This window comes from Phaethon aethereus, assembly GCF_964289735.1.
Source record: "Phaethon aethereus genome assembly, chromosome: 11".
Taxonomy (NCBI): Eukaryota; Metazoa; Chordata; class Aves; order Phaethontiformes; family Phaethontidae; genus Phaethon; species Phaethon aethereus.
The window spans coordinates 1,834,216-1,860,992 of NC_138587.1; the positions used below are offsets into that span (position 1 = coordinate 1,834,216).

General features: G+C 49.7%; 1 protein-coding gene across 2 annotated transcripts in view; it reads right to left on the reverse strand.

Annotated features, from left to right (window-relative positions):
* Positions 1 to 19,435, reverse strand: part of GRM7 (glutamate metabotropic receptor 7) — a gene marked incomplete at its 3' end in the record, with an annotated part of 304,230 nt that extends 284,795 nt beyond the window's left edge. For both annotated transcript variants that reach the window (XM_082004663.1, XM_082004662.1), the window contains exon 1: positions 18,602 to 19,435. In XM_082004663.1, the coding sequence (XP_081860789.1) occupies positions 18,602 to 19,162 (561 nt within the window). In that variant the 5' untranslated portion in view covers positions 19,163 to 19,435. The remainder of the gene's footprint in view (positions 1 to 18,601) is intronic.
* Positions 19,436 to 26,777: the final 7,342 nt, after the last annotated feature.

Here is a 26,777-nt window from a genome sequence, read left to right on the forward strand (position 1 = left end):
TCCTCCCTTATTACAGTTGCAAAAGCGCTTGCTATCTAATTCAGATAAAATAACAAAGCTGCACTTCCGATGATTGTAACTAAACGCAGTTAACCTTAAAAAGTCACTTTTACAAACAGAGCAGATTTATCTGGATTTAAATTTTAGTTCTTGTACAAAGACTTAAGAACAGGTTCCCCTCCATTATTCAATTTAACAATAATAATAAAAACTTCCATGACAACTATAACAAAAAGACTCTGATAAAGCCTGAAACCTTTTTGATAATGAAACATACAATTTCCCTGTTTGAAGCATAATTCTCCAGAGAACCTTTTAAAAAAGATATAGAAGAACTATCGTTTTAAAACTGTTAATGTAAAGAACTGCATACGAGAACGGCCCGTGTAAAAAATAGACTTTCAGAAAAGCTAGAGAAAAAATAGTGGGTGGGAGAGACTAGACAACTTAAATGCAGTGTCTTATTAGGACAATTACAGGAGTCAATAAAAACTGGCAAAATTGAGGAAGATTCACTAGGCTGCTCGGTTCAATTTCCGTTTAATTCAGAGACAGAGAGGTCAACTACAGCCAGTAGTCACCTCACCTGATTCCTGGGGTGCAGGTGACTTAGCAGTATTGGTAACTACCTTTTTTCTCTTGACATCTAAGTATCTTTTGTTGGATCATGACAGATACTCACTATCTCATTGCTTTTTAAAGTATGACTGTAATCACCTATCTCTAATGTACTTTTAACAACATTAATTAAGGGCAGATAAACTGTCATATAAGAACCAGTAACATGCATTAATCAAGGTTAGTCCTACTCTTACTCAATTCAAGTCTTAATCTTCCAAGTTTTCTCATCAATACCTTATCATCATAATGCCAGAGAGGAATTAATGCACTGAGAAGATGTCAACTCTTTGAAGAGGATCAAGCACTTGGGATGCCAAAGTAACCAGCAAAAGCGCTGGATTAGTGAACTAAATACGAGAGAGTGAGTCAAAAAGTGCAAAACCATCAACGTGATGGGTCCACACACTCCACAGCTGAGGTCACTGATAGGTCTCCAGCGCACGTGAATTATCTTTACGTGCTCTACTTCATATATCACATGAGTACAACTTTTTACCATGCAAGATTTTAATCAAATTTCAACAGCTTTTTGTACTAGTGAGTATTTTTGAATTGGAGAGCATGAGGCCTCTTTATTTTTAACGTGTCTACCTTCACTTGTCAAAGCGCTGAAATCTACTGAATGAAAATTTTTAAACTGCCTATAAACATACTTTTTTTGAAGTTTAGGTTCTTTCTTATACTGGAGAAAGTCTTGAGAAATGTCCTGAGCATCTTACAGCATATTTAGAGCTTTGTAATTTTACTGCCATTGCAATTGTATTTACATGACACTTTAATAATCCTAGCTCCTGTAGCCATCAGTTACTGTAAGAATTCACACTTTTATTGAAATAATTGTGTTAAAATTTCACAATGTTTTTGAGTTTTGAGCCTTTTAGGCAGGCTTATGTCTGCAAGTTTTTTAAAAAAATCTGAAGTTTTAAGTGTTTTTTCTGACCAGGTAGGGGGTTTTTGTACAAAAAATGCCAGTCCCCAAAGTTCAAAGAGTGTGATCACATCTTAAATAAAGTATATGATCACATTTCTCCTTTCATCTAGATAGCTCAATTTGTTGCTTTTTTCAGTGCAGCACTCCTGTCTCACCAGGACCTCATAGATGCTGTTGGTGAGACACATTACCAACAAAACTGTGATCACTACTCACCCGAATAATGTTCTTGTCAACAAGGTGTGAATTTACAAACTCATTTGGACATACATAATGATAAAGTACAAAGCGGGGGGGAAAAAAAGTCAACTAATTAACCTGAGAAGTCCACTTTATCACAAAGAAAACAAAAAATAATACTAGAATATATTTGTCTCCTTTTAGGATCCATCCCAGGAATGCCCAAAATCTCGGTGGGGTGGATTTTCACAGTGCTTAGTGCTCGGCAGTTCAAACTGACATCAGTCAGCTGGTCCTAACTGAGCTCCAGTAACAACCACCTGCATTTTTGAAGCTGCAAAAGCAAGGTTTTACTTCTGACACTTCAGGGATAAGGTTTCTTACACAGAAGTTAAAGATATCATTGATTCTCTTTGCGTTGCCAAGAAAAAGATACTAATCCTCACGAAGGCCGGGATTAAGACTCTCACTACTTTGTCTTCATCCATACCGCCTTTGGTTCATGCCCAAAGCTACTTTAGGCACAAATATTAGCCAATGAAACCAGATTTCACCACAAGTCTTTCCATCTACCATTACGTCGAAGCTGTTGACGACACCCGCACATCCAGGACACGGTTTAGTGGGCATGGTGGTGTTGGGTTGATGGTTGGACTTGATCATCTTAAAGGTCTTTTCCAACCTTAATGATTCTGTGATCTGACCAAAACCAATAATGGTAGTAATACTTAATTACCAACATACGTGCATCTATTTCCACCATTGTCCAGATCAATGGGGATTCTCAAGCAATGACACGTTACGTTGAAAAGTCAGCAATCCCAGCAGTCAGAGACTAATCCATGTTAAAAGTGGACAGGATTTTCTTTTGCATGAGAAGACACTTTATTTTATTAGTCTGTCAGACTACCGGCAGAGTTTCTCTCTTTTCAAAGCTGTGGGAGAAAATGTTGATTACTTATGGGTAGACTTTGTGTTCATAGACAATGAGCAAAATCCTAAAGTAAGGGCAATCTGTAATTCTGCTGACCAATTGCCTCCAGCCAAAAAGCCAGGTGTTTATGCAGTCATTGCAACAATTTTTACATTTTTAATATTATATTGGCAATTAGAAGCCCCAGTTGAGGTCAAAACCTTGCTGGACAGTTTTCCGGACACATATACTTAGGATAGTCCTCATAGTGAAGGATTTGTACGCTACACACAAATTCTGTAGAGCTACACCCCGATTCCTGTGACAGGGTATATTTTATAGGTCAGAAATAAACAATGTCTTCCAAATATTTTTCTTATATCGGTAATGTCTGAAATTAAGAGGAGCATATGCCTTTGAAAAAAAGGTGAAGTGCTTCATAAGTTTTGCACCTGCCGATGGATTCAGGTTTAATAGTATGTACTACACATTTCCAACTGTTAAGGAAAACAGATTCCAATTGTATCACATTTGTTTAATTTATGTGAGCACTGGGAGAGAGGTGAGGGGGCAAAAAAATGACCTGGAGAGCAAAAATGTTTTTTTCTTCCTTTCTTTGCTGTTCTGACAATAAACTCGCCAAGTTCGAGAGGCTCCAGAGAGCTCCTCCGTGCCCCAGCACAAAGAACAGGCAGAGCCCGCTCCCCCCGGCCGTCAGTGCTATGGATCTTCCACGCATCCCTTCGCCGCGGAAAGCAGCGGTGAGAGCGGCCCGAGGGCCGGCGGGGATTCCCGGGCGATGAGGGAGTTCCTCGGCCGGTCCCTGGGTCCGAGCAGGGTCGCGGGGGCTGCTGGAGGCTGATCACGCAAGCTCGCAGGACTGAGAGCAAGGAGCGTGCAGGAGCAGATAAAAACCTCATCGCCGTCTTTCCTAGGCTTACGCCAAGCACTTGTCTGCTCGACTGGGGAGCCAGGTCACGTATTACTTTTTGAAATCAGATATTATCTGATCTAAGCCCCACAGGTTTCATAAGATGCAAGATTTTGGAAGGTAAAGCAAGTCTTTTTGCAGATGATTCCCTCCATCACACCCAGCATGGACACCAGCAGCCCCTCACAGCAGCCAGACAAGGAAGAGTTCCAGTCTGAGGGAGTCCTTTGTCCACATTAGGAATAAAAATAAATTTGATACGGGGAGGCATATGAGAGGGGCAGCTTTGCTCCCACCTGCAGCTAACTGCCCTGGCTGCGCTCACAGCCCTCCATCCCCGGCACAGCTCGAGCACCATTAGGACCGATTCGTCTGTCCGAGTGCTATGTGCCTTCAAGTCCATTTTCTCCCTGGCTTCTATTTTTAAAATCGCTGTAGCTTATAGGAGTATTTTGTTCTGTGCAGGCTGTCATTTAGCCTGAATATGCCCCTTCCCCGCGATAAATATTCCAGGTAATTCACTAAGCACATACAGACTTTCCTCAAAGGCTCACTACAGGGCATGCTGGAGGTTTTCAGCAGAGCCACTAGGTCCCGTATCATCTACCCAGTGTCACCAGCAGAATGCCATGGACCATGAGACAACACTCCCAGTACGGGAGGGGCAAAGCATCCCTACGTTACCCACCAGTCAACCAAAGTCAACATGGGTTTAGCCATCGCAAAGCAAATTAAGGAATTAGGACCCAGCAAACGCAGACCATGGGAAAAGGATGACTCAACGAGCATAGGTGCGGTGAGGATGACTGCAAACAGAGTAATTCACTGCTCAGAGTAATTCACTGTCACTTTTATTTTCACCACTGAAACACTCTCCAAAAGACTACCACCAGTTAAAAACAAAATCCCTTATTGAGTTTTGTAGTAACAATCGATATAATGATTTGGTTTTCAGACAGAATCTGGGATAAAATGAAAACGGGAGGAACTGGAAATGTACTATTTACACTTACTGGCTTTGACAACCCCCAGCCCCTCAAAACCCCAGACTGCATCTCCCCCCGTCCCCAAGTAACGCCTAAGCAGCCTAAGCTACAGCCCAGACTCCATCCCACCTCTTAGCAGGCCACAGTACTGCTGAGAAACTTTTGGCGTACCAGGTATAATGCCAAGCATAGAACTGAGAAGTAAAGCAGCACAAACCTCAGTGCAATTTTATTTCATTAAATAACTGGCATTTTTAATTTGTCTTCATGGAGCACGTTTAAAAAAAAAAACACAACTCTGTCAACAAATATGACAAAAAGATTCATGAACAGTACAAACACAGTTCAGCTGAGAAAGATGGTGTTTTCTCCTAGCTGTGTGTTTAAACTATACCTCATTATTTTTGTTATTTTTAATGTGTGCCATATTTATTATAATTTAAGTGATAAGATTTAACATGCTCTACAAAAGCAGTAGGAAAGACAAAAAGAAAGGTTTGCTAGTTTTGCTTAGCTCAATGATACCTTTACAATGGCACAAGAAAAAAACTTCACTTCATGAGCCCAATAGCATCTTATCTAAAATTCAACCCAGAGATTAGGATCAACTGTCAGACCAATTTTCCAGACCGCTTAGGAGCTGGGTGAGGAACAGCAGAGGAGGGAAGAGGGAGAAGCACGCGCAGTCATTGCTAAAAAATTCAATTCGAAAAAGCAGCAAAAGGAAAAACAAAGCAATATGTATAAATAAGCCATTGCGTAGAAATTTATATAATAATTTGCTGCACAGAGGTACCACAAATCAGCCGGGCTGCCCTGCGGAACAGTTAATATTTTTGATAAACTGTCACAACTTTTTCACAGTTCGAAGCCTGGACGACACACCGCAGCGACCCGGCCGCCGCGGTGTTTCCTGGCTCGCTAGCATGCGGTCGCGCCCCGCGACCCGCGCCGGGAGCCCCCGGCCCGCTCCCGAGCCGGGCGGCAGCGCCACGGCCGGCGGTCCCGCTCGGCCTCTGCGCCCGGCGCTTCCACCGGCGCCGACAAGGGTTCTGAGCCGGCACCGACGGCTGGGTGACGGTAATCGGGAAAGAGTCGTTACATGTTTAAAAACTACGCGCGGAGACAGACGCGTGCTCAGAAACACGTATGGGCTTTATTTCACAAAGGTGCGTCCCTCATAAACGCACCTTCACAGCCACATAACGCACGCTTGAACACGCAGCTATTATTTCACCAACAGACGCCTTTCCCAGAGAGAGCAGCAGCAGCTTTGCCCGTCTCGAGCAGGAGCTTTACAGAAGAGTTATCAGCCTCACTCCTCGGTGCTTTTGTGCTTTGCGGTATTTATTTTCTTCTGAAATGTAAGAAGATTCTTCCTGAGAAAATAAGCACGGGGTTTGGGGGCTTTTTTAGTAACAATTTGATTCTCTAGAAAAATACATTATCACAGGTGGGAAAAACTATATTTGCGATTGCTTTCATTTCTTCACGGATTTAATGCCCTTCAGAGTTTACCGCATCTCCAAAAAGAGTTCCTAAGGATGGAAAGCCGCCTTCCAATGGACTTCAGCACCTCTGCTCCGGCGCCCTGCGCACCACCCACGCGGTCTCACGCTGCGACGCCTTCCGGATCTCGGCGTATTACGACGTCCTCCTGCAGCCGTCCCAGTCGTGCTCCTGAAAGCCTGAAGAAGTCAAGTCATTTCTCCGTTTCCACGTACCCCGTTTAGCTAGCAAAGTGAAAGCAAGCTCCAGCTCCCTGCAGGCCGATGCCATCAGGAGAGGGAAAATCCACGTTTTTGTGTCACCTTACAGAATTGCGTACAGTGCACAAGTCACCTTACCTAGGACACGAACGCTCTACCATAGGAAGTGTTTCCAAGCGCTGGAAGAGGCAGGGAGCTCCCAGTTGCCACAGACTTGCTGGGGAATCAAGACATCAAAATAGCCTTTCCTAATTTTGAAAACCCTTCACTGTAGTAATGGTATACGCACCTTAAAAAGATAATTTCTTTACATCGCTAATACTCTGAGATTTTCTGTACTGCTGTCGGATCGAAAAACTACAGAGCCACAAAAAGTCATTTAATTAATTTTTATTGTCAACATTGTGTCTGTGAAAACAAGTAGTACTGCAAAATTACCTTCTTTAAAAATCACTAACATATCTCTATTAGTGCTGGATTTTATTTCTATAAAAATAACAACTTCCAGCCAAATCTGAAGTTGACAGTTTCCCTTTAACTTTTGATTTATTCCTGCCTTTTTTTTTTTTTTTAATCACATAGGATTTGGCCTTGATCCTCCCTATTAGGATCCCATCTTGATGGGATCAGCACAGGAGACAACTCTGGGCACTTAGTCTTGGCTCTATAGCGTCAAGGCACTAGCACAATTAAAGCCGGTGGTGATGCTGTCTAGGCTCTTACGAGCTGTCATTAAATTCAAGACAACAAGAGAGTTTATTAGCTTTCAGCCGTCCATTAGGTCAACCTGTACCTTCTTGTTTCATATTCAACTCTTCATTATGAGATGAATATGAGAAATGACCACGCACTAAGGGCGTCTCAGCATACCTGATACCCCAGAGATCACAGAACTGGGGAATGTGCCCATTTCCAAAGGGAATAAATACACGGAAAAGAAAGCCACAGCCTCAGCTGGTGTAAGCCGTCAGAGCTGCGCTTACATCCATCAGCGGAGAACTCGGCCCCAACCATACAGAATCACTTTTTCAAATCTAAACCACCCAGCTATGCCCCCAGCCCTCGTTAATCGGGAATAGGAAGGTGGTCCTCTGGGAAGCCACGGTCCCGACGTAACCTCATGGGAGGGCAGGAAGGGTTATCCCTGCGGGCAGGGATAGAAAATGCAAGAGAAACAGCAAGTGGGAAAGACATGATAAGGAAGGCAGCATTAATAATACTCCCAAGAGGCCTTTATCAACTCCATTTTCTATGCGATAGGAAGGACAGGACGGTGAGGAGGCAACACGGGTTACTCTGGCTGCATCAGCAGAGATGCAAGGTCTGAACTTGGAAGTTTTCTGGGGAGAGCAGCAGCACACGTTGGACATGGCCAGAATAGATGTTACAGCACAAGAGAGGTAGTTATGGACCTGAGTGCCAAAGAAAATTCAAACGCTGAAGGCTGGGGACGAGGGAATCAATGGAGAATGTAACAGCGTGAATTCTAAACTCTGTGCTGTCCTTGAGGTACACAAGATACGGGCTGATACATCGGATTCGATCCAGTTGCCTTGGATTTTGTTTTTTTTTTTTAACACGGAAATTAAGTACTCGGATGCGTGGGATACACCGTCACAACCCAAGATGAGCACTAGAGATCTACCAAACATCTATGTCCAGTTGAGCTCATCCTGGAAAACAGATGATCTTTGTTTCACTTCAAAATTAGAGAGTATATGCTTATATCTATTCTCAGAGTTTAAAGTATGTTACATGGAGCCTTGTATTAGTGGGATTAAACATTAGCGGTCTCTGATATCGTGACTGAAAATAAAAACATTGATAAAGCTTACCAAGCTGTGTTTCTCAAGCCGAGGCACCCAGGGAGAAGCAAATGCATGGCCCCATCCACAGCGAAAAGGGAATGTGCTGTCAGACTTGTAGTCAGTCTAGTCGAGCTTTCTCTGGCAACAACAGAACCTTTAATAACCTGTCTGTGTTTATCTCAAGATGTCTAAAAATAAACTTGTCTTCAAAAAAAAAAAAAGTACGTATTTATCACAAAAATAGTTTACAGATTTATTTCAAAAGCAAATGTGTCAATCTTAGCAGCATTTTGATAGCCCGGCAAGCGGTGCTGGCTGTCGCGGTGCGCACAAACAGGCTCCCGGCGTGCCCCCCCTGAGGTCTGTGCGGTTTTGGTGCGATCACGTCAGCTGTGGCGCAGCTGGCACCTCTGCATCTCACGATTTGCATTTTATCTGTGATCCTGTATTAAAAAGCTCATGGGTTGCTGGAAATAGAAGCCTGCTGCACTTCCTAAGGCCCAAATCCTCCATTCTCACAGAAGAAAATTTCCTGCTGTCCCGTTCCTCTTGGTATATTGAACATGCCAATAGCTGGAGACGACAATCCTGCAAAGACGTACGTGAGGTCCCCTGTGCCGCCAAGTGCTGCAATACATCTACAACCGCGCTCGCTTCGTGCTGTGTGCAGAAATACCACGCATATAATTATGAGGCTGAATTTAATGACATTGAAACAAATCTCCACTCTGATGAATGCATAATTACTGTTATTAAAATATTTATGAAATAATAAATTTATTAGAAAATCTTCTGCATATGAGCTTGCAGAATGTTACTCTACACAAATTCTATAATGGCAGCAGTGGAATCAAATTCGCAAGGCACCGAACCTGAGCGTTTCCATCTGAGACGATGTAGGCACAGAGGTCTCCCGAGATACCGAACCCTCTGTCCCCTCCATCAAAGATACTGAACAGAGAGAACTGGGATTTTACCATTTTCTTCATTTGGAAAATTCTCGGTTCTTTAAACAAGGGCTACTGTGGAAGCAAACTTCTCATGGGGTTTTTGTCTGGTTGTTTTTTAACACAGCTAGTCTAGACTGGAAATGCATCACTGGGATGAGACGGAATTGAAAATAACCGCTAGAACCCATCCAGACCATTGGAAATTTAGGCTAACATCTTGAGTCTGAATCAGAGAGAGATGGAGTTTCACAAATCCCAGCTGAGTGTACGTTAGTCTTGCAGATAAATCTCTCCCAGTAAAGCATTCAAAAACTCTACTTTTTGAACCTAACTTCCATCATAGAAGGGAGAGCAAAAGTCTTGCTCTAGGAAGATACTTACTGTGTCCTGTGCTGCACTTAAGCCTCATAGCCTGCTGTGAAAGTACAGTCAAAACAAAACCAGGGAAATTTCCATCAAAGAGGATAAAAGCTGATTATTAAGAGAGGAAAAAGAAAAATAGTCTTTCATGGAGAAGTCAGCCAAGTATCTGCTAGGACTGGCCTGGCTAAACGGGTCCCATCTCAGATCAGCGATTCACCACAAACACGGAGAACGGCCCCGGAGGAGCCGTCGGCAGGAGCCAAGCGGATAACCTCTGCCCTCGAGAAGAGGAGGGGAGCACCCGAGGGGGCCGGAGCCGGAGGCCGAGGAGACGGCATCAGGACAAAGGGATGCCTGAAACTGTCCGAGCGAACCAGCCAGATCCTCGTCCAGCCTCCTGCCTCCCACCGACATCAGCCAGTGCGGGGCATCCAAGGAAAACGCTGGAAAACTGAGCTAGGATAAGTGTGTGTTTCTGTCCTCTGCAATCTTTGGATTTATAGTCCTATTTATGTATGGGCTCTCTTCTACAAAAACTTAGGATTAGGGCCTTTGCGTAGACGAGTAATAAATGGCTGCTATAAAAATCACATGCCGGGATTTATATTCACTTTTACATTGCCATTTCTATAACCGAAATTTGGTTTATGAACAAAAAGGATGACTTCTCCAGCTAGCCCTGGAAAGCCCCTCGAGCCACCCTACAGCCAACTGCTCTACGTTTCCCGCGGGAAGGGGCGTTGGAAGGCAGCGCAGAGCTCGGCTCGCCCTTCAGCTCCCGCCAAGGCTGCGGCGCTGGCGCTGGCCACGCTCGCTGGTTCCACGGGGCTGGCAGCGCCGAAGCCCACCGCGGCGCGCGCCCCGAGCAGCGCCCGGCCGTTTGCTACGTCCTGCCGTCAGCCACAGGAACGTGAAGCCTCTCACGAAGGAAGTGGAGATACGGGTTTGTATCAACCCACCTGAGGAGAAGCTGGATCAGAGTCATTTTTCGGGACAACGACAGCGTAAGGTTTCGGCTTTGTCAGCAGTTGTTATACCCGCAAGTGAAAAGCCAAAACCAGCTGTAACACTGAAAGAGCAAGATCTAAGGGCGTATCTACAGCAGGCCGGGGAGCACAGGGACCACACCAAAGGCAGGTCCAGATTATCCGGCTTTTGAACTAGCAGCAGTAAAGCAGCCCCAGCAAGGCATTGCCTTTGGGCTAAGGCGAGCGGCCCCGTGCCACCTACCCGCCGTGACACGCCGGCGGGGCTGTGTCCTCCCTGGGACTCCTCTGTCACCGCCTGGCGCTGATCTGGGCTGTGCACACGCCGGACTCGACCTTGGCTGCTTCCCCTCCCAGGGCAACGCTCTGCACAGGGACCAGCCCCAGCTCCCCCACCCGGCCTCGACGCTCCCTGTGAGCCGTCAGAGCAGCCTGTGGGCAGAGGCCAAGGGCAGGCACATGGCCAGTAGCCTGCCACAGAGGGAAGAGCCACTGCAGCCCTGCCGTCCATGCCCTCTGCCCATGTCGAGGTCCAGAAAGCCACCCCAGCTGCTGACGGTGGGAGGAGAGGGAGAGCTGCTCCCGCAGGGCACCCTCCTTCCAGCACCCTCTCACCCTGCACCGCCGACCTCTCCATGCTCTTCCCGTTTCCATCACGGTTCCTGCCTGTTCTCCCTTCACTCACTTCCCGGGTCGGAACTGCCAAGCCTGAAGGCAACCCGTTGACTGTACTGCTGAATGCTTCTGAGGTGGCCCTGTACTACTGAAACATGTCTTTTTGCTATTAATCACACATCATTGATTCTTCTGAGTCCTAACACCATAATAATGCGAGACAGACAGAATCGAAAAGCCAAACAAGCAGGTGACATGACTGTCGGCACCCTGACAGCAGCAGCAGTCAACGAAAGCGGAGGCGTGCTCCATCTCGTCCTCACCCACCATGGTGCCTGCTCTCTCTCCCCTTCCCAGCCTTATCCCCGAGCAAGGTATTGCAAGACAGGTCACTTATGTTTACAGCATAAATATCTACCATATATATATATATATATCAAAAACACCTACATACACAAACATATTCATAGACATTAAGCAGAACCATCATCAGAATGAAAACTTGCAACCTAAGAGTGCTCTTAACTGCCCCCTCCACGCCCACAGGTCAGGCAATCCATTTAACAAAAACAGAGCTCTTCGATGTGCCCTACATGTGAAAAGACTTTTCTCTGTGCCACACCAGGCAGCGCAGGGCATTCAGAAGGGGAGGTCTCCCCAAGTCAGCCTTCTCTTCCCGCTTGAGGCTACCTGAGCTGAGAACAACCCCGAACAAACAAAAAACACCCAACTAAAAAACCCAGTGCTGTGCTGTCTGTGCCGAGGCAGCACAATGGCCCTGTGACACGGGGACACAGAAATTAAAGATCTTTTAGACCATCCCTACATATTAATTGCTGTCATTTGAAGTCTCCCTTCCTGGTGTTGTACGATTGCATGGAAGAGCTATGCCATGTCTGCAGGTATGAGAGTCACTCCCGCAAGGTAAGATGCGTGGTGACTGTGCACGGGTGGCCAGTGGCCTGGGGCAGGGCAGGGCTACCAGATTTCAGTGGTCCATAATAAGAGCATGCTTTATTCCCAGCTAAATGGGTGATGATTCAGAATATCTCTACTGCCTTCAGCAGAAGGGCTTTATAGGACCTCGTGAATCATCAGTAACCGGGAAGGCTTTAGAAATACTTCTTTTTCTTCAGATTTCTCTCTGCCTGGATACCCACTCCGCCACAATAATGACCTAACTATATTGGATTCCATGCTCTCCAAACAGCCTTAATTACATGCTTCGTATCTTCCAATATTATGATAAAATTCATCATAGTCCTGCGCCTGGGACAGTCAGCATTGTCACTCATTGAGATTAATTTGAATATCACTATAAATAGAAATAACAACATCTGATATTAGATGCAGAGTATTGTGTTGGATAGTTTTAACGCCTCCAAGCAAAACTCATTTAATAGAATAAAATACATAATACAGTACGTGTAGTTTTACAGTATTAGTGTTATGAGATTCAAAACCAGATCAATACTTCTTTCATAAAAATTAATGCCTTGAAATGATCCCTCCATTTGTCATTCCACAGAGGTCACCTTATTTCATTTCAAAGAGTAAATTGGGAATTGCACAAATGTACTTGCTGCGTATGTGCTTTCACCGCACAAGCTGACACATTCCAGCACCCCCCTGCGCTGCCCCCCACGCCAGCCCCAATTATCTCCTAATCCTTTGCTCACATAAGCACCATCACCCCTCCCTGCCCCTCCCCATGGGCGAGCATCCCTCTCCCGGCAGGGCCAGTCCCCTTCCACATGACTCTTTGCAGTCCCTTCTACCTAACGTCTACAGAGAGACGCGCGAAAATAGATTAAGAGCTGAGACTATTGCTAATATTGAATTTTGCCTTGTCAAGAAAATAAATTTTACCTCCAAAACACTGGTTCCAGAAAAATACATTCATAGCACCGCCAGCCTCCCATTAGTAACTCCACATGGCAACATGTGAATTCTTGAAGGAAGGATTTTCCTTTACGATTGATTCATAGAGGGGAAATAAGATTCCACATCCATTAACCACAGCCCAGTATCTCAACAGCAATACAGCAGAACGGCACAGCTCAGCTTGTTGACATGTATCAGGTGCATCAGCAACAACAAGGACAAATATTTAGAGGCTGATGAAAATGAAAGCTTGCTGAGAAACACAAAAGCCATTTTTTGAAAAGAGGCAAAGAACTGAAGTTTACTGTTTCCTAGTTTTAGCTCTTTGTTAAATTCTCTGTGTGAGTCTGACCGAAAAATGTACAGTTTTCCTGAAATACCTTTTAAAAAAATGACCACTTCACTTCCTAAAACCAGTATTGTCTCCTTAAAAGTTAGAAGAGGAAAACGCAATAAACTGGTAATGAGTGCAAGATGTATTAGCACCTAGAGTAAAACAGTGCTAAAGTATGTCAGTTTTCTTCCCAAATCGCAGCAACAGCCATGGCGGGTACATGGCCGGAAATTAAACTGGCCGTTTACTACCAGCTCAGTCGGATCCAGCAGGAGGGTCTCCGCGTGAGAGCGCGAGAACCTATATAAACGGAAACCTTGGGGCCTATATCCCATACTCCTGTGGGAAACGTAAACTAACGAGAGGGAGAAGCAATCAGTTTGCAAATACTTTTGCTGCAGAGTGAAGGAGTTTATAGGAACTGATCAGACGAGCAGCACAAAATTAATTAAAAACCAAACACTCAAGAAGCATCTCTTGACATCATGGGATCACACGTTCGCACAGCGACTCTCATACAGCCCTTATCCTTCTCCCTCGTGTCCACGCTGCAAATCCAGCAGGAACAGGCACCGGCGACTGCCGAGAGCCAAGTTTAACTCCTCCACGCCACAAGCTGAGACAGAACCACCATCTCCATCGATAGCAGTCGCAGCACCTGGAACGTTGCGGCTCAGCCAGCCGCGGCGTGTCGACGCAGGCGGCTACCACCGCTTCGGCGGGGCGGGTGTCCTCGCTCAGCCAGCCGTGGAAAAAGCACACCCTTTTCTGAGAAAAAAGAAGCATCCAACTCAGAGCTGCGCTTTTAAGCTGTATCCTCCTCCGAATAATCACATTTCTACGGGCTTGGTTGTGTCTAGAGCAGAAGGCGGGATCGCAACTTTCATCTTTCTCATTTAGGGCGAAGGTGCCCGCAGAAGGAAATGGAGCCAAAAGCCCCCCAGGGATACAAGGGACATTTCAATTTACACTCCCAATCTCACTGTACTCCTTTACCCAGGCTGATTTCTAAAAAGCTCCCCGAAGGGGCTTGGTAACGCAACCCTGTGAGCCACAAGAACCATCACTGATAAGAGAAAAGAGGTATTTAGACAAGAAAGAACGATTGTTGATTGACTATTTAAAATTACATCCACTGAGGACAGAAACCTGAAGCAGTAATTAGTTCATTATTAAAGCTTGTAATGAGAAGCCTGTAGTTCTAAGGGAGTCCAAAAATGAGTTTTCCAGTATTAAAAAAAAAAGATATCCATGTGCTGATATTCCCCATATTGCATGGTTCTACTCCCAGAAAATCTGAAAGATGAAACATTTGGCAATTTTTTTCAGCCCAATTATTGAATGTCATGGAGTTAAATTTGTAAGGAAAGCTATGACACTGTGAAGTTAACAATATTTTTTACAATGCAAAACTAGCAGCCTAAAAACATATTGCCTTGAACTGCCTGATGCGTTTGGAAACAGCTTTCCAACTTGTTTCTGTTTTATTTTTAGAACAGATATTTAATTTACAATCGGCATACCATTTATCGGCACGCTCTAATAGAACTGTATTTTGAAAAAGTCACTGTATTTGACATACTTGAATATTTATGCGTTTCACTCTCCATGGTCCACCACACATCGCGTTATCCCTTCTGCTGCGTTAGTCCGAGGCCCTGCAGCAACGAGAGAGGCCGCCGGTGCCGGGCGGCACGCGCGCCGCGCAGCCCTGCTCCCCAGGCTCACCGCGGAGCCGTCCCTCCCCGCCCGGCACAGCGACGGGGCGCAGCCCTGGGAGAAGAGGGGGTCTTGGCTACCGAGGGACGTACCTCGTGTTAGCGCCCTGGCAGGAGCTCGCACCCCTGCTTCTGAGGAGGATGAAGTTAAGTACCCGAGAGATGCAAAGCTAAAGCATCTTTTAGGCACCAGAGGCTCCCCTCAGCTCGACCCCTTCCCCGGTGAGCTGTTGCCAAACTGGAGAGAGCTCGTCCACGTGGTCTTCAAAAGCGAGCCAAACATCCAGCTGCGCTTCAGTCTCAGGCGTGGGGTCCAACGTGCTCCCGACGATGGGGCCTTGACGCCCAGCTGGGACGCTCTTGCGCATTTTAACTGAAGTAACTCACGGGAGGTCCCACACAAAGTTCACGGCCATGACAGATACTGAACCTCCCCCTTCCTCTAAACCCTGCGCTTGTGCAGGGCGGTTGCATCTCTCATTAATTGTAATTTTGAAAGAGAAATCCTCACGTACTTGGCCTGAGGAGACATGCTGCCCTCTCTGGCAATTCCTGTGCCCACCTCCGATGCGTCAACACGTCCTGCGCCTGAGTCTCAGCAGCCCCGACGGCTTCGCTCCATCAGCCTGAGCACGTCAGCCAGAGGCAGGCAGCGTCGGGCTCACGGCGTCCCTTCGCTCCGGCAGCGCTGCGCGCAGCTGCGACCCAGTGCCATCCCCGCGGCTCCGGGCAACATCCCCCCGCCCCGAGCAGCCCCACTGTCTTTTCTCGAAGGTGCAATGCAGGGGTAAGTGGGGGGAGAGATACAGAGGCAGGGGGAGGGACCTTTCCTGTCAGCGCACAGGAAAAAGCCCAGGTTTAATGTAGATCCTTCACATCACTTTTTACCAAAGGAAAGCTTCTACAAACCTTCAAACGGCAGTTACATGGGTGAACTGAAAGCAGAGCACCTCAGTCCTGCTCTCCCCTGCTGATCCACTTGTTGGCATTAGCCGAGGATGCTCCCAAACCTCTGTGCCAGGTCAGAACAGACAGGTGAACTGCTTGGAGAGAGATCGTACCTTCACGCGCAGAGAGGAAGATGAAGAGCTTAAACCTTACCCATCCTGGACAGAAAGCCCCTTAAGCATCACTAGCCGGCTCGAGGAAGCCCCACTGTGCTCTGTATGGGTTATAAATATATTTCCTCCCTACATTAGAGTACAAATACTTCTCTTCCAAGGTACTGTCAGAGAAACATAAACACCAATGAGTAACATTTTTTTGCAGGGGCCTCCACAGAGACTTTTCATCTGAGATCTTAGGGAAAGGCCAGTTTGGGCATGAAAATAAGCGCTCAAGAGCCATTCGCCCACCCTTCACTCCTGCCACGGTCAGTAAAACCCACAGCGGCCCATGAGAAGCAAGCTGGCTGCAACAGCTCGTGCATTTGAGAAAGTATTGAGGTTAACAAGTTTTTTTGTGGTTGGGTAGTTGGTTGGGGTTTTCTTTCCAATAACTTATCGCTTCTCAGCCCCCCTCCCAACAGTACTTAGCTGTTTAAGAGGTCCGGTTCTCTCTCTTGAAATAGTTTTCTACGGCTCTCTGGCTGGGACACAACCTGAACCGTGCTTTGAAGGAGGAGAGGACACTAGGGAACTGTTTTATTGCATGGAAAGTCTGCTTAAAGAAGGCAGAACCAAGCTATAAACTATATATCCAGTAAAATATGAATATTCCCTCTCAGAATGTACCAGTTCCTGCTTTCTGGAGGATTTGGTTAAAAAGCAATTTTGAACAGACGCTTAGTCACAATACATTAAAATGTTTAGATTTATGTGAATATCTCTACACGCAGAAACTGCCAAAATGTCTTATTTTCTGCAAACTCCGTTACGTAAGAAATAGCCGACGGTTCTGCGGGGGTTGTGGCACTACCCGGCAGGCTCGCGGCGCCCAGGGCTTCCTTCTGGGCGAGACGCCGGTCCCCAGTGCCCAGGATTCGCTCTCGGGTGAGGCTGGGCTCGGCTCGGCTCGGCGCGGCGCGGCGCCGCCGGCTGACTTCGCCCCGCTGCAGCTACCGCAGGCCCGCGGCCGCCCAGGCGCTACCGCCGCGGAACTTCGGCACCGCGCGCGTCCCTCCGCGCTTCTCGGCTCCAGCGCACGCAGAACGTCAGATCACCCGCTCCGCGGCCGCGACGGGGCGTCCGCAACGCAAGAAGGCTCGGACAGAAATAAGTAGGGAGCACCCGGGGTGCCGGGCTTGCCGGCGCCCACGAGCGGGGCCGCTTCCCCGGCGGTCGCGTTGCGGTGCGAAGAGCCGCACGTTCAAGCCGCACGAATGGTTCGAGCCCCCGCGCCCCGCGGAACCCGGCAGCGCCGCAAGTCGGGTTTTAATTTGCTGGGGGCGGGGGGGGGCGAGGAAAACCACACCGGCTCCTCGGTGCTCTTTCAGGAAAGCAGGCGGGACGGCCGCCGGGAGAAGGCGCCTCGCCCCGTTGGGCTCGGGGTGCCGGCCCTGCCCGCACCCGCTGCCGGTGGATGGCGGGGGAGCATCCACAGCAGGGAGTGGATTTGCCGTGAAAACCTCACGAGTTTCCAGCTGGGAAAAGCGGAGGATCTCTCCGCCCGCCGCACCAAAATAAAAATAAATCCCACCGCCACCTTTCGCATGCGAAGGCGTAGGATAGGGAGCGAGAAACTCCGCTGCTCACCATGCATCGGGTGGCGGTTCTGTCACCGTCGCTGCGATCGCCGCCGGCCCCCCGCGGCTTCACCCAGCGCCCCGCGGACACCCCCAGCCCCGGGGGACCGAGCCGCGGCTGCTGCAGCCCCGGCCAGACCCACCACCTCCGCGGCCCCGGAGAAGGGCAGGAGGATGCCGCCGGGGGGACAGGTCTCCCTGCCCCGGGGGGCTGCGGGGAGTGCAGCGGCACGGGCAGGCGCTGCAGCGCATCTCCCACGCACACGCACACACACGGTTCTTCCATCTGCCGGCGCCTGCCAGAGCCGCCTCAGCCTCGGCCGGCGGCGCGGAGCGACGCGGAGCGGCGCGGAGCTCCCGGGCTCCAGCCGCCCCCGGCCCCGGGACAGCCGCGCTCCCCAGCCCCCTCCGCCGCCTCCGGCCAGCCGGGGGCTGGGCTGGCCCGGTCCCCCCGGGAGGACCTCGGCAGCTGGAAGGCGGCTGGGTGCCTGGAGGTGCCCAGCGCTGCCCCGTCTCCGCCAAGCGCCACCGGGGAAAGCGCCCCCCGGCACCCGGGACCCCCGGACGGGGGCGGCTGCGGCGCTGCCAGCACCCTGCTCTCGCACAGCGCGGACATTTCACGCGCGAAGCCCGTCCCGGCCGTGCCCCCGCATCTCTGCCGAGCCATATTTCCCTCTAACGCAAATCCATCTCAGCCATCGCATTTTCTTTTTTTTTTTTTTTTAATCTCCCCTCCTTTCCCCGCACGGATTGTCTCTTGCAAATAGGGCCACAGATCCAGAAAGTGCCAGGCACGGTGGAGCAGGGAGATGGGGGACGATGCTGAACCTGAGAAGGCGGCTGGGAGGGAAGCAGGGTGCTCCGGAGGGGAGGCGAGCGGAGGGGCACGAAGGGAGCTGGAGGCGGCGGGCAGCCGCGGGCGCCTCCGCCGTCCGGCCCCGGCGGGCAGAGCCCCGCGACCCGCCCGGCCCGGCGCCGCGCAGCCCTACCTGGAAGAGCCGGAGGATGTTGGCCACCATAATGGACACTGAACTTCCCGACGCCCCGATCACTCCAACTACTTTTTCCGGCTTGACGAACACGGGCGGCTCCCCGTTGGTGCACCTCACGTCGGAGGTGTCCTTCTGGATGAGAGCCTGGACGAAGGTGAGGGACTGCTCCAGCGCGTAGGTGTCTCGGGAGCAGGTGTCCAGGATGCGCGCGCCCAGCGTGACATTGGGCAGCAGGTCCGGGTCGCTGTTGATCTGGTCCAGGGCGTAAAGCATCGCCTCCAGCCTGTGGATGCCGTTCTCCTTCTTGATGTCCCCGCAGGGCACGCCCGGGGGGCCCTTGGCGTGGACGGGGAAGAGGCCGCCCAGGGTGATGTCCCCCTCCAGCCGGATGGAGTGGGGCGCGTACATCTCCTGCCCCCCGGCCGCCCCCGACAGCAGCAACTCCAGCAGGCAGCAGGGCAACTTCACCAGAGTCAGGAGCCGCAGCAGCCCGCCCAGGCGGGGCATGGTGCCGGGGCCGCGGCCCGGGCCGCGCCCCGCGCTCCCCTGCGCCTTCATGCCGCCCGGAGGGGCCGGGCAGGGATGAGGGGCGCGGGGCCGGGGGGGGGGAGGGGAGGGGGCGCGGGGGCTCGGCCGCTGCCGCCCGCCCTGGCCGCAGCTGCCTCCGCCGCGCTCCGCGGCAGCACAGCACTGGGGAGCCGCGCCGCGCCGCTGCCGCTTTAAATGGTGGCCGGGCCTCTCCGCCTCCCGCCCCCTCCGCCGCCCCGCCCGCCGCTGCGCAGGATGCGGCCGCGCCGCGCCGAGCCGCGGGAGCCGGAGCCGGGGCAGGGCTGGGGCAGCCGGGACCGGGGGAGCCGGGCGGCGGCCCCGGCCCCTCCACCAGCCCTGCGCCGGGCACGGGGAGGTGTGGGCGGTGTGTGTGGGGCGGGCGGCGCGGGGGGGGCGGCGCGGGGGCTGGCCGGCCCCCGACGGCGCCGGGGAAAGCGAGAGCTGGGGTAGCCCCGCTTCCCGGGGCCGGACCCGCCTGTCGCCGCCGGGAGCAGCCGCGAAAGGCGCCTCCGTGGGGGGACGCCCGCTCAGCCCCACTAGAGCATCCTCCTCCTTCCTCCTCCTCCTCCTCCTTCTCCTCCTCCCTTCTCCTCACCCCCCCCCCCCGGAGGGGAGCGGAGCGGAGCCGGTGCCCCGGAGCCCGCCGCCGAGGCGCGGGAGCGGTCCAGCGAGCCTGCTGCACCAGAACCGGTAATCCGGATTTTGACATCGAAGAGAGATCCTCCTCCCCACCAAAGGTGGATACCAGTGGAGCCAGGGAGGAGGAGGAGTTTGGATGTAACCCCATACTCCCAAAACCGAAGTAATGCGGCTGATCTTGTTCTATTTTAAGATCTCCAGACCCATTTTTCTTCGACACACCCAGATCTCGAGGATGCTGGAACATCCTGGATTTGCTCCCTTCATCCCCAAACTGTAATAGCCAAAGAGACGACACCTGTTGCCATTCCCTCTTGACCAGCACACCCCTGCCCTGTCGCGTTCCCGGTTCAAGAGTAATGCAGAACACAGCCCTGACACCTGGTTCCCACCAGATCAAGCACGTTTTCTGGAGACAGTCTTTAATTCCTCCTTCATAAGTACAACTGCTGCTCATCGTTTGGCCCCTGACGCATGTTTGGCCCCTAGGACGCGCTGGACCCGCAGCGCTCCACGCGTAGTGGTTCAGCTTCCCTAGTCCAGCTACAGCTCTGAAGCGTTATGATGAGACAGCTACAGCGATTGCTTAATTTCCAACAGATTAGATTTCAGGGAGGTCGGAGTAACACAACTGTTACTGTTGTAACAGTAAAAAAATCAGTAAAAACAGGTGGGTTTTTTTTCTGTTTCAGCCTGGCCAAATTCTATCTCACAACACTGAAACGATGCAGTGCGACTCGTCTGACAGACGCAACTGAATGGCTTTGCTGGTCAGGCCTTGACTGAGATGGAGCTGGCGAGGGGTTAGTGACACATCTTCCAGTACTTATTAAAGCATTTTAACACCTTAAAATCTCTATATTTTTTTAAATTATGTCCTTACCATATTTTTCAACCTTTTTTTTCTTCCCCTTGTATGTTCTCTGCGTCCACTTGTGTTTGGCAGAAGTTACTACAGCCAAGGTTTCCAAACTGACTCTTTTCAAGTACCACCACAACCAGAGAAGGCACATGAACGTCCCTTAGTGAAAGGAGACGTTTGGAGTACGGCAGCAGGACTGGACAGACGTAGCAGGTCGGAGGATTTTGCAGTAGGGCCAGGATATAACGAGCATAAACAACAATAAAAGCAGCTGGAGTTCTCCATTAGAAATTATAATTTTTGGGCCTGGGACCAAAATTTGGGTTTTCTATGGACTGAAAACATCATAAGAGATTATTTCATTGTAATTTGGGTATCGTGATCCAGCTTGTGCCATCACCCAGGCCTTGTTGTTTATCATTCTTGTTCATCGCTGGCTGAAAGCGCAGCCACGCTTCCCTGACAAACGCGCGCTTGTCCACCATCATCATCCCAAGACCGGCAAGTTCACGTGCGGGATGGGGCACACACACGCTGAGGGGGTTCACTGGTGCTGGTGACTTGGCTGCTGCGTCCCCGCAGCCCCAGGGTCAGAGACTCCCTCCTCCTCCAAGCTCCGCCGGTAGAGCTGCAGCTTAAGCAGCGCCCGTTCGCCACCCCTCAATGCCTACACACACCGTGACGCCGTACGGCAGCGTAAGGGGTTTCCTTCTCGGCTATTCCTTGGTCACATCAGCTCCGTCCCCCGCCTACATGTAACCATGCGTCGTTAAAGTCTAAGCTCTTCAGTGTTTATTTACCTCTTGCCCACTTACAGCTCCTCTTTGAGCTCAATCTGAGCTGTTTTTATTATTATTAAAAAATCTGACTCTAGTGGTTGTAGAGAAGACTTTGCAAGCATGATTTGAGTCTGCCTTAAGTGCTCAAGGTTCAGAAAGGATGTAAATATAAAGCATCTTTTCTAAGAAATCTCATTGTTTTGCAGGAAGCTGCCTCATGATTTTGAAAGCTTCCTGTTTTGGTTGTTTGTTCGTTTTTTTTTTTTTCCTTTGGGCAAATCTGCAGTTATATTCAACATGTTTATCCTCTCAAAATTACAGAAAACCCATCTGCTGTGTACTTCATCCTCCTTTTCCTCACATCCTGGTTTACCTAGAAAATTAGTCTGTGTATTCCACACCAGATTAGTCTGTGTATTCCACACCTAGAAAATTAGTCTGTGTATTCCACACCCAGAAAGTGACACAGCTGATCAAGGCGGACCCAGGGTCCATCCTCGCCCAGTAGCTTGTCTTGGAATTGCAGCAGATGTGTCAGAAGAAAAGGCAGGAGCTCTGCAGTATGCAGATGTCTTTAATCTGTTCCTACCATAAGTCTCATCCTGGTCTCTCGTATACAGAAATTGGTTTAAGCCCTGAAGCATGAAAAATTAGAATAATTACATTACAAAAATTGATATAGTTAATCATTACTCTGGATATTCTTGATATCCATAAAAGTGCCCAGTCCCTCTTCCACTCTCGCTAAGCACTCGGCTTCCGTGGCCTCCCGTGGTAATGAGTACCGGCGTTTAATTGGACACTGCCTGAAGAAAACCCTCTGTTTATCAGCTTTCAATGTCCTGCTTTTTAAGTTGAACTCTTAGAATAGCCAGTAACCTCCCGTTCATCGTACCCGATCCCCATCCCCTGTGTGCAGTCAGCTGCCTAGGTTCAATCTGGCCCTCTCAGACAAGAAACTAAATACAATAATGAATATATGGCCTGCGCAGCCATCTCTGCCACGTTTCACTTTGAAGAAGCATTTCATTTCGGATTGGATTACTGAATACCTGGAGGTGAGACAACGCGGACCAAATACCACCACGATCGTATCACACCGGCCCATATCCCACTGAACCTACAAAAATCCTCTCCTTGCTTGCAGCCCACCGCAACAGCTACACTAAGTGGATTCCACAAGCAGTTCCTAAGCAAAAATTAGGTTACGTCCACTCAAAACTGAACTCACCCACTCCTAAAGCCATCAGTGAGAATGTCGAGTTACGACATACGGAGTCATGTTAAAGTTGTGGCCCTAATCTGAAACGACTCTCAGGCAGCAATGTTATTACAGTAAAGCAGCACTTGATGCGTTTAACGGGAATATCGACAGAAGCGTATGGGAACGGTGGGGAAGTCACTGCAGTGGGACGTTCTGTATTTCACTTCACAGTTAGTCGTTCTTGTACCAGACCAGATTCCCAGCGCAAGTCATCTCTGAGTGCCCGGTTCTTCAGCAGCCCTGGCTCGGCCGCGGGCGCGCGGCGCTCGCACCAGCACGGGCCGTAGAGACCTCCTGTGACAAGAACGAAGCCATTCCGTTCTTCTGACGACGCGCAGGGGAGGTGGGCATCGCGTTTTGACGCGTGTGAGCACTGTTACCACCCCAGGTAGGACCAGGCACCCAGGAGCCGGAGCCCCAGCCATGCCCCCACCGCCCACGGCACGCTCTCCCCGCCTGCACGCCTTGCAGCATGGGGACACGCTCCTTCTCCCGCAGTGAGGGTTTGCTTCAGAAAAAACCCCACAAAACAAAGCAAAACTTTGCCAAAAAAAAAGAAAACACCCAACAAACCCCAAAACAAAATGCCCAAAAACCCTAGCCTGAGCTTTGCAGCAAGAGAATTTGTTTAGAAGTAAACAGTGGTTAAACACGTCAAAAAGCATATTAAAAACCATTTCTTAACTTATCTGTCAAAGAAGAGCGTGGATTCAGCCAAATTGCTACTGGAAAAGCAAAGACTTTGCCAGAAAGAAATCAGCATCATAGCTGGCATCCTTCAGGGAAGCTACGCAATTTCCATCACAGGAGGATCTTACCCGCATCTACTTTCAAAGATGCTGTATAATTAAACATTGCTTTTATATGGGCAACTGGCAGGGTGAACGCAAAATCGTGTTACAACAGACCCGTGGAAGCAAAACAAAGAGCAATGGACCAGCAGAAAGGAGAAATAAAACAGTATTTCAAATTTTGGTAATGTAGCATGATGCTGCCGCGCACAGTTGGAGGTCATTTTGAACAACTGTAATGGACATGGTACAAGCAATTAATTTGTTGGGTGAAGTCAGTGTTGGGACAGCAGCCAGAGCTCCTGCTTATCTGGCATTCAGAAAATAATGAATTTTGGAGCAAAGGCCGGTGAAAAACTCTGATCCTTAACTCAGTGTTTTGCTGTTGCTGTTTACAAAGAGAAGGTGTCAGTGTGGCTCTGGTTTCCAGGGAGGACAAGGGACAGCAAATTCTCTTCGGGGATGTAGTAGCTTGGCTCTCTTGCGAGATCTTAATTTAGGTACGATGAAGTTTATTTTTAGATTTACATCTTATTATAAAATATTGTATTAGAAAATATTAAAATAGATTATAAATGGTAAATAAATTATAATACATATTAAATTAGTAAAGTCTAAAAGACACGTTATGGATTGTTCCCAAGTCTATGAAGAAAAAAAAATCGCAATGAATACTTTGTGCTAAACCACAAAGTATCTGGGCCTCATTCTCTGCGGCAACACGCTGGCGTGATCCCATTTAGAACCAAAGCAGCGCAGCTCTAAGAGCTAACCTCAGCGACCCTACGGAGAAAAACATTTATCTTTCCTTGGTGCTTGGAAAGATCCGCGAAGGTACCCACACGCAGTTATTTTCCATTTTCAATCACCTCCTGGCTCCCGGCGCCTGTGCACAGACTGCCACTGCCTAAAAAAGCCGACGGCTCTGGGAGGACAAGGACGCCCTTGGCCGCGAGTTGAAGCCAATCTGTTAGACGTGGTGCTTGGCCCAAGTCCTTGACATAAAGGTTTCCTGCCTCGCCGCCTGGCCGCGTCACCGCCGGCTCACCGCCGTGCCGGCAGATGCCGCGGGCGGGAGGGACCCCGCGGCTGACGTGGCGCAAGGGTCCCCGCCGCGCTGCGTCGCGCGGAGGCTCCCCGGCGCCCGAGGCGGGCTGGCGAGTGCTCCCTGGCCCACCAGAGCCGGCAGACGCCGAGGCGCCGCGCTCGGGATGTGACGCGGGGACGGAGGCGCGCTCGGCGAGCCTGCAAGGGAGCCCGAGCGCTTCCGCCGCGGTGTAAACCTTTCCGAAGTCGTCTACGCTATGAAAGCGGGCTCGTTGCTAAACGAGCAGCTATAACAGAAGGTGCCAGTGTGCAGTAACAGCGACTGCTCTTATTTTTGTCGTAGCTCACACTATGGTATATCATATCCTGTGTATTAGGAGCTCAGCATACTTGGAAAGGTAACTTTTGATCATACTATTAAAAAAAAAATCACACTCTAAGTTTTTACAAGTGCAGAGATGGTGAGTTTTGTAGTTTTCATCCATATAGGTTACTTACGTAAAATACCACCAGACTAAGATATAGAACCTGCAGGATAACCTGGCAAAATATTGTCAACAAGTCTTGGGATCTTTATTTGAATTTGTTTGGGTTTTCAAACCCCAGCGGTCTCCATCAAGAAGACAGCTTCGGAAATGACCAAAATGGAAATAATTTTTTTTCTAAAGAACAGCATGCACTCGGTTTTAAAGCCGAACTTGCTATATTTTGGAAAACAAAACGTTATGAAACCGTCCCGTCTATGTAGCGCATGCCTAGAAACAGGAGTCCCTGTGCGGGGTCGGGTACCGCCTTTCCCGCTGCTAGGGAAGGATGAAGATGGCGGGGGAGGAAGGCCGTTGCTCCTCCTGAGAGCAAGTTTTGGGTCGGTTCTGAGCAATTCCCGCTTTCTAAACGGGAGCTCCCGTTGGTTTAGTCACCTCTGCCTTCGGCACAGGAGGAGGCTCGAGGCATTTTTCCCACCAGACCGTGTAAAACACACATCCCCCTCGAAGCTCCATCAATACCTGTCCCCTGGCTTTGAAAGCCATCCAAGCATTTGAGAGGAATGGATCAATCAATTACGCGGGAGACACTTTAAAACCGTTCCTCTGAGATCACAAATATTTCAAATAGGCAGCTCTATTAGATGGGCGCTTCAGCCAAATCATTAAAATCACTGCAATCCACAGAGAACAATAACTTTTTCTTCTCAAACACTTATTATTCTTTTGGTTTCTGATTTACTAAGAATATTTTGATTCGCTTAATGCTTGGAACATCTCCTCCAATGCTGAATTAAAAATGAAGGAGTCGCACGTTCACGATAATTAAATAAGACGGCTTTCTCGAAATAATAATAGTTTTGTAACGTCAGGCAATAAACTCATCCAGGCAGCGCGAGCAGGCCCCCTCCTCCCTGGCCGTTTGCGGGGCCTGGAGTTTTCTGAGGGACAAAGTGGCGTTAAAGCTATGGGCTGGGCATGGCTCAGGATGCTCCCGAGAGGCTTTTTTCTCCCCGTCAGGAGCGGCCGTTTCTCTTCTTTCCAGCTTTGCCACATTTTCAGCAAAAGCACTTTAAAACTATTATTTGACTGATTATTTTTTTCCCAAAGAATTCAGACAGAAGATGGTCCGTCTATTTCTGAGAAGAGTATTTCTGAAAAATACCTTTAACGGGTAACATTGGTACCACCCCCCCGCCGAGGGCACCGCGTTTGGTCCCCTTCGGAAGAGACCAGCACGTCCCTCGTCCGTGCGCAGCGCCCAGCTCCCCGCGCCGAGCGGCGCCCGTCCGCAAACAGCACCGGCCTCGCCGCCCCGCGGCACCCCGGCGGAGCCGGGAGAAACGCCGCGACCCAGCTGCGGCAGGACCGTGCCCTCGCCGCCGCCCCCGGCGCCCGAGGAGAGGCTGCCGAGATGCTCCGGCGCAGCCTGCGACGTACGGCGAGGAGAGGGGATTTTTCTCGCACGGAGGTTGCAGGTGCCCTCCCCCTTCAGCCTGCTCTTTCAGCGTTTCCCCGAAAAAGCCACCACTGAAACTGCCAGAACCGTGATTGCTTCCTCAGCCCGTTCTGCACGTCGTGACGCAGCCTTTAACGAAACGATCAAACATCGCTTTGCTCGCTGCCGAGCCCCTGCCTCGTTCAGCTGGCAGAACCGGCAGCGCTCACTTCATCGGCACTCATTCGGTACGCCGCTTTATCCTCAGCCGCCAGCGTGTGTCCCCAAGACTCCTACCCCAGAGCCCCCCGCATACTGA